Raw genomic sequence first — 8,498 nt, 5'->3', positions numbered from 1 at the left:
TTCCTTCCTTCCTTCCTTCCTTCCTTCCTTCCTTCCTTCCTTCCTTTTTTCCTTCCATAGTCAAAGTTAGCTTTGAAATCCCTTCCCACCCTCAGCTCCCCACAACAATAATTTTGTTGGGCCTACTTATAGAGCTGGATGAGGGGTTACTCACAGGAGCATGGGGGACTCCAAAGCCACCACACTGGAAAGTCTTCAACCAGCCTGGGTGATGGCTTCCCTATAGCTACCTAGGGGTCTTCAAATAATAGAAGAATAGAGGGTCTTCTTAGCTTTTAACCTTGAAATTTTGATCCTTCTGCCTCAGGTGTCAGAGGGCTTGGATTACAATGGAAATCATTGTACTTATTTTATTCTAGATTTTTTTTAAAAGAATAGGTCTTATGTAGCTCAAATTTCCCTTGAACTTGATATAGTAGAGGATGACTTCAAACTTCTGATTCTCCAACCTCTACCTCCAAGTACTGGGATGTTAGATGTGTGCTCATGTCTGGATTTGTGCAGTGTTAGGCATAGAACCAGGGACTTCAAGAGGGAGCTCTACCAACAGAGCTACTTCCCCAGGGTTTCTTTTATTTTGTTTTTTTCTTTTTGTTTTGAGACATGATCTTGGGCTATAGCCCAGGCTGACCTTGAACTCTTCATCCCCCTGCTTCTGCTCACCACCCTCGGATGTTGGGATTGCAAGCATGTACAATGCCTACAGATGATTAGTACTTCAAAGGAGGGCCTTGGTGTCTAAAGGGCAATAGGAAGGGCTAAACCTTCTAAAAGGTTCTGTCTAGTCTGCAAAACCTTTGCCAGTGCAGACATAGAAGGACCTTGTTGTTGGGAGCCCCCAAGGGCATCTTCTGACTCAGAAGATGGGCCAGTGGTAGATTGCCAAGAGTTATCTGAATCAGGGTTTGAATGTTTAAATAACATACTAATGGGGAACTGTGTGTGTGCAACAGATTTCATCCTTGACACAGGTGTGGCAGGAACAAAACTGAAAGCTTCCTTGGAATCTCTGTCTTTAGTGACAGTCGCTCACCAAGCCAGTCTTTTTGGTAGGTGATGAAGAGACTGAACCCAGAGCTGGGCCAGCTTTGCAGAAAACAGTCTGTAGACCTGCCCCAGCCTACTGTGTCTACGAGATGAAGCTGATTATCATCATGGACATTTGTTTCTTGGTGTTACATGACAACCCCTAAGGCATCGCTGCTGTGGTTTTTGATAGGGCCCATGTAACCCAACTAGGTCATTATTCATAGGGTAAAAGTGAAGCTTTGGAGGATTCAGTCCTGCTTTCAGCTGTGTTACCCATGGAGACAGCCCGGTGAAGCACAAGTCACCAACTTCTGCTGTCCACCACCAGCCCCTCCCTAGGCCACTCCCCAAAGGCCTACCTTGTGATGTCGCCGCTTCCTCCTAAATCGAAGCAGTTCCTTGTGTTGCCGGGACACAAAGTTGACGGCGGCATATTCCAGCAGGGCCGAGAACACGAAGAGCAGGCAAACAGCCATCCAAATGTCAATAGCTTTCACGTAGGACACCTGCAGGGAGAAAGCACAGGGAGGTGAGAGAAGAGGAAGACTTCCTGAAATGCTGCATGGAAGATTCCAGAAATGAGGAATTTGTAAGTTTTAGGCTGTGTACTGTTCTGAACACTGTGGTGAACTCTAATAATCCTGCTAATAACATAAATCACCCTTTCCCAAAGCAGACACTGTGTACACACTACCCTTCTTTTTTTTTTTTTTTTTTCACACTACCCTTCTATCAATCACTTAGCCATGTGAATTTTCAGGTGGACTGTGGCCAAAGCTCAGTTTACTTAATAATGGCCCCAAAGTACAAAACCAGTGACGTTGGCAATCTGGATGTGACAAGAGAAGCTACAAAAGGCTTCTTGGAAGCCAAATGTGAGGTTCTCAATTTAATACAGAAATAAATTTTTTTTTAAAAATTTTTGTCAGCAATGTTTGCTGACATTGCTAAGATACAAAAAATATTTATTTATTTATTTATTTATTTATTGTCTATGAGTGCTCTATCTGTATGTACATCTGCATGGCAGAAGAGGGCATCAGATCCCTTTAGAGATGGTTGTGAGCCTTCATGTGGTTGCTGGGAATTGAACTCACAATCTCTGGAGCCAGTCTTCTTAACCACTGAGCCATCTCTGCAGCCCCAACAGCAAATTTTTATTTAAAGAAAATTTGTATTTTTTTTTTTATATATATTATATGGGTATTTTACCCGTATGTCTGTGTACTACATGCATGCAATTCCTGAAGTGTCCTGAAGAGGGCAAAGGAGCTCTTGGAGAGGGAGTTATAGATAGTTATGAGCTACCATGTGGGTGTTGGGAATGAAAAGCTGTGTCCTATAGAAAAGCTGCCAGTGGTCATAACCAATGAGCTATCTCTCTAGCCTAAGAGTAATAATTTAAAATGATTTATACTTAAATTATATGTTTTTGTGTGTATTTATATGTGAGTGTAGTATCTATAGAGGTCAGATGAGATCATCAGATCCTCTGGAGCTGGAGTTACAGATAGTTGTGAGCTGCCCAGAGTGGTGCTGGGAACTGAACTTGGGTCCTCTGAAAGAGCAGCAAGCACTCAACCACTGAGCAATCTGTCCAGCCCCACAGCAGAACACATTTGTTTACAAAATTACGGTATATATAGGAAAAGTATATGACATATAGTGTTTTATACCATTTGTCATTTTATACAGTTGCCAGAGGAAGAGCAGAGTGGAGGATTCCTAGAATATGACCCATGAGGATATTGTTGTACTGAGCGTGGATGGTGCATGTTCTGCTCTTCAGTAACTTTCCCCAACGCCCACTGCTCTTCCTGGGATATTTGGATGGAAGGAGCAGAGGAGGACAGAAGAAGCACACTAGATACAGAGCAGAATGTCAGGGAGAAGATGTGATGCTTACAGGAGAAACGAGGAGAGGGGGATGCCGCTTCTCCATCGTCTTCAGTGTAGCGGAGCACTGAATTGGAGTCTGAGAGGATGTTGGACTGAGCATTAGTGTGAAAGAAGGCTGTTAGCAAACAGCTCTGTCAGGGCCCTTGCAAGCTGTCCTTTCACAAAACCAGTGAGCACACTGGCAGAAATTGCAACAGTCTGTTATCTGGAACTCTGTTGATTAACTGCCAATGGCTCGTAGCAGTCCTGTGAGAATTTATTCAAGACAAGCAGTGAATGGCTGAGAGATGACTCAGATGACTTAGTGGGAAAGGGCGCTTGCCAGCAAGCCTGCCGACATGAGTTCAAACCTCAGGACCCATGTGGTGGAAGGAGAGAACCAACTCCCCTAAGTGGTTCTCTGACCTCCATATATACCCCATTGCTTACATGTACCTAACACAGACACACAGACACATAATATGTGTGCATGCAGACACACACACACACACACACACACACACTTCTTTCTTAAGAAGATCTTTCTATATAGACTAGGCTGGCCTGAAGCTCAGAGACCCTGCATCTGGCTCTCCCATGCTGGGGTTAAAGTCATGTGGCACCACATCTCTTGAAAGCTGCTGGGGTGTTTTATGCATCACTTTTCTACTTCCCCAACCCTGAAGACCCAATAATCCACTTCACATTTCTGTGGCATCTGTGTCCTGAACATTCCGGAATTTCATTCAGGAATAACAATACAATGTGTGTCCTTTCCTGATTATCTTCTCCCACTTATAATATTTTTGAGACTCATCTTACTGTTGTGTGCAACAGCAGCAGCTTATTCACATTTAAAGATTTATTTTATATTTATGTATGTATATGTGCATGTGTTTGTGTGTGTAGACATACATGTATGCATGGCCCTTTGAGACCAGGAGTTCCCCCTATAGCTGGCTGTGCACTGCCCTGTAGTGGATGCTGGGAACCCAATGCCCATCCTTGGCAAGAGAAGGAAGTGCTCTTAAATAGTGGGCTGTCTCTCTAGCTTCAGCAGTTTATTTTTATGGCTTAACAATATTCCATTGTATGGAGACATACATGTGTCTGTCTGTTCATTGGATGGTATCAATCATTTCTGCCTTTTGGTGGACCAGAATGATGCTGTGAACCACTGTGTAGCGTGGCTGTGTGTATGGGTTTCATTGCCTCTGGGGGTTCTGATACTTTTAATTTTCTCTGCTCCTATCCTAACCCTCCAGACCATAGTAGCCTTGAAAATCCACAGCTCCAAGAGCATAGTAGTAATCAGCCCTCAGTCATCCACTGGAGAGGGAGGAGGAGTCCAAGACAACTCGAGCCTGTTCCCAGGTCCTGCCCTCTTCCTTTGCCCTCTCTAGCTGTTCTCTTAGCGATCCTTTCTACCACAAGCTGCCTTTATTTTACCTGATTTGGAGAGGGCCCAGTGGGGACTGTTTTCATTTGTATCTTTTAAATCTGGGGGACATTTGTCGAAAGCAATTAGTGGCGATTGCTGTCAGAGGCACTGAGGCAAAACAGCAGGTTAATCAAAAAACTCAAGAGGGCACTGGGGACAGAATTCAGTAGTGGGACACTCGCCTGGCAAGCTCAAGGGTCTGGGTTCAAGGCTTCTCGAGATTAAGTGAAAAGTTCAGAAAAGTGAGCCATGTCATGAGATGTCACAGCAGGCTAATCTGTGAGTGCCCAGGGGCAACTCAGGACTCCTAGACCTGCCTCCGCTAGGCCAGCCCCCAGCAGGAAGTAAAGGCGGAGCTGTCAACTGCCTGGCTGATACTGAAGATACACACACACACACACACACACACACACACACACACACACACACACACACATGAGGGGACTCTTATGGGATCTGCACAGTCCATAAAATATCTCTGTCTGGTTTCATATGGTCACCAGGCTCAGTGAGCCCAGACTTGAGTGGTTGACATTACAGAGAATCCAGGGTTCACAGAATCAGTTCAGACAAAGTTAAGAGCAAGCACTGACAACAACTACAAGTCCTCAGGGGGTGGAGTCTGAGTTCCAAACATTGCCCTCCTGTCTTATGTAAAGTGTGCAATTTATATGGTGTGCAAAACAAACAAACAAAAACAAATTTAAAAAACCCTCAAAACCAAAAAGTTCTAAACCAAAAAGTAACTCTTCCACCAGAAAAATACGACCCAGTTATAGGGAAAAAAAAGTGTGTCAAAGAGGTGGCACCCAAGGAAACCAGATATCAGACTTACCAGGGACTTATTTTATTTTAAGGTACTTGTATGCATTATGCCCATGTATGGGTATGTGCACAAGAATCAGAGGCATTGGATCCCCTAAGGTTGGCCTCATAGGACATGTGTTGTGGGAGCTGGGAATTGAACTTAGGTCCTCTGCAAGAGCAGCGAGTGCTCTTAATACTTAGCCATCCCTCTAGCTCCATTATTTTATTTTATTTTATTTTATTTTTTTTTAAATAGGGTATCATATACGGCATTTGAACTTGCTGCCTTAGCTGAGATTGACTTTGAACTCCTGCTCCTCCTGTCTCTGTCTCCTAAGGGCATGCGTGCCACTACCATGCTGGGTAGATAAAGAAGTTAAATTAATTATCTTAAATGTATTCAAGCAACTGAAAGAAAGAAACTGTGTATAGGCAGTTTCTATATGGTGGCATTGACCTGTAGTCCCAGAATTAAGGCTGTGGCTGAGGAGCACCATGCATTCAAGGCCAGCCTGAGCTACAGTGTGAGTGGAGGAACACCATGCACTCAAGGCCAGCCTGAGCTACAGTATAGGTGGAGGAACACCATGCACTCAAGGCCAGCCTGAGCTACAGTACAGGTGGAGGAACACCATGCACTCAAGGCCAGCCTGAGCTACAGTGTGAGTGGAGAATCACCATGCATTCAAGGACAGCCTGAGCTACAGAGCGGACTCTGTCTCAAACAAAAGAAAACAACAAGGAGAAAATTTGAGAACATTCTCTCACCAAGCAGAATACATTAGTAAAAAGATGAAAGTAAATAGGGAACCAAATGAAAACTCTAAAGTTGAAAGCAAATAATTGAGATGAGAATTTCACTGACAACAGTGAATTCGAGGAGATAGAAGAAAGAACCAGAGATCGAGGAGGAGAAGAATCAGCAGCCTTGAGATCATGAGTATGAGGGGCAGAATGGCGGAAGAGGAGGGGAGTCACAGAGACTCATGGGAAACTACCAAAGCCAACATATGATGACCAGACCCTCAGAAGAGACAAAAAGAGGCAGAATATTGACTATCCACCTACTCTGTGCCTGTCATCTATTTATTAGTCATCTATCTTCTATCTATTAATCTATCAATAACCTATCATCCCTCTATATAATTTTTCTTGTATAAGTTCTTCCAAATGTTTACTTATCTTATAGTCTGTCTATCTATTTATCTATCTATCTATCTATCTATCTATCATCTATCTATCTATCTACCATCTTTCTATCTTTTCTAATTCCTTTTTTGTTGCTTGGACAAATGTTCTGCCCAAAAGCAACTAGGAGAGGAAAAGATTTATTTGGCTGACACTCCCAGGTCATATTTCATTATTGGAGGAAATCAGGGGGAGGGACTCAGGTTCTTGAAGCAGAAACCATAAAAGAATGCTGTTTGCTAGCTTGTTCTCTGCTCACTTGTGCTGAGCTAGCTTTCTTATATAGCCCAGGACAAACCACATAGGGATGGTGCTGTCCACAATGGGCTGGGCCCTCTTACATTAACAAACAAGACAATCCCTCCATAGACCCAGAGGCCAATCTGATCTGTGCAATCTTCAATTGAGAATCTATTAGGTTACTCTAAGTTATATCAAGTTGACAGTTAATGCTAACTAGGAGTGTATGTGTGTATGTATATATGTATGTATGTATGTATGTATGATCTAGCATATATGTCTTATCCACATATATTATCTAGCTATGCTATATGTCTACCTATGTGTCTATGTATCTATTTATTTATCTCTGCATATAGATAAACAAAACAAACATGGCAAAGCACTAATAATTGGAGAATCTAGTTGACAATCTTGGAGTATGTGTTAGATGTTTTTTTCAGCGTCCCTGTATTAGAACAGAGGTAATGTGTGGCCCTGACTAGAAGCAGTGTATGAATAAAGTTTTCTTGCTACTTTGCAAACTGTGTACACCTTCTCTTCACTTCCAATTCTTTGAATAAGATGCAAAGAACCTAGAAATTGTGGTCCAGATGGCAACTTCTATAAACAATATCATATGCAGTATGTATATGTATGGTGAAACACACTGTATACCCCATGTCCCAGGTAGGGATGGGAGGTGATGGAGTCTTCTCCATTCTGGGGTACAGTATTTCTCAATGGTGCCACTCACCTTGGGTAGGGAGGCCCGGGAGCCAGAGCTCTGTGTGGTCATAGTGAGCACTGTGGTGATGCCCAGCCCCACACGAGCTGGTGCAGCATCCATGTTGATCCAGAAGGAGATCCAGGACAGGATGACGATGAGCAAGCTGGGGATGTACATCTGGATCAGGTAGTAGCCCATCTGCCGTTCCAGGTGGAATCGGGCCTCAATGCAGGTGAATTTACCTGCAAGGAATGACAGCAGAGCCATGGGACATGCTAGGGAGTAGCAGGGATGTTAGTGTCAGCTTGGCTGGAGTCCTGGTCCAGTCCCATGCTGTCCATGTTCACTGACAAGTGACTGAATTGTTCTGTGCTTCAGTCTCTTTCTTTAGGGTGAATAGGTTAAGACAGTTGGCCATTCTCATCCATAGCTTCGACATCCATGGTTCTATCCAAAGTGCAAGTAGAATCATTCAGAAGAAGTTCATCTCTCCTGAACGTGGACAGACTCTGCTCCTGCCATCACATCCTAGACACCAGGTGAACATTTGTCGCCACAGCATTTACATTGAGTTAGGCACTCACTTGTCCTGAGATAACATATTCAGAAGGATGTGCACAGGTCACATATAAACACTGATCCCCTCTATCAAGGGAACTTAAACGTTTTTGGATCTAGGTATCTGAGGGGGTTCTGGGGAAGACCTCCTGAAAATACTAAAGGATGACAAAAATAAAAAAATGCATACATATAAATTATACACGTTAAAAGTTATACATTTACTTATTACATTTGTGGTGTGTGTGTGTGTGCACGTTTGTGCGCATGTACATATGGTGGCCTTTATGTGGAGGTCAGAGAACAACTTTTGAGACTGAGTTTATCCTTACACGATTTGGGTCCTGAAGATGAACATATGGTTGTCAGGCTTGGTGGCAAGCATCTTTACTCTCTGAATCCTCTTGCCAGCTCTCATATAGTGACTTTAATGGTTTTTGTTGGGTGAAGTGAGATGATGCTTATGAAGAACTATGGCCACCATCATCACCATCATCACTAGTGTCATCATAATTATCACCGTAACTACCCTAATTAACATTATATTACCATTATCATTTAACATCATTATCAACATCACCACCACCACCACCATCACCATCACCATCACCATCACCACCACCATCACCATCACCATCACCACCACCA

The 8,498-nt window shown here is 43.3% G+C and overlaps 1 protein-coding gene across 3 annotated transcripts in view; it reads right to left on the bottom strand.

The window, feature by feature from the left end:
* Glra1 (glycine receptor alpha 1) overlaps nt 1-8,498 on the bottom strand; it is an 86,729-nt gene that overhangs the window by 6,035 nt on the left and 72,196 nt on the right. For all 3 annotated transcript variants that reach the window (XM_028775936.1, XM_028775935.1, XM_028775937.1), the window contains 2 exons: nt 7,320-7,534; nt 1,389-1,535 (listed from right to left, as the gene is read on the bottom strand). In XM_028775936.1, coding sequence (XP_028631769.1) covers nt 1,389-1,535; nt 7,320-7,534 — 362 coding nt within the window. The remainder of the gene's footprint in view (nt 1-1,388; nt 1,536-7,319; nt 7,535-8,498) is intronic.

This window comes from Grammomys surdaster, unplaced genomic scaffold, assembly GCF_004785775.1.
Source record: "Grammomys surdaster isolate TR1022 unplaced genomic scaffold, NIH_TR_1.0 262, whole genome shotgun sequence".
In the NCBI taxonomy this organism is placed as follows: Eukaryota; Metazoa; Chordata; class Mammalia; order Rodentia; family Muridae; genus Grammomys; species Grammomys surdaster.
Note: the sequence above shows the minus strand (reverse complement) of the source record. Positions and strands in the feature narration are given on the sequence as shown.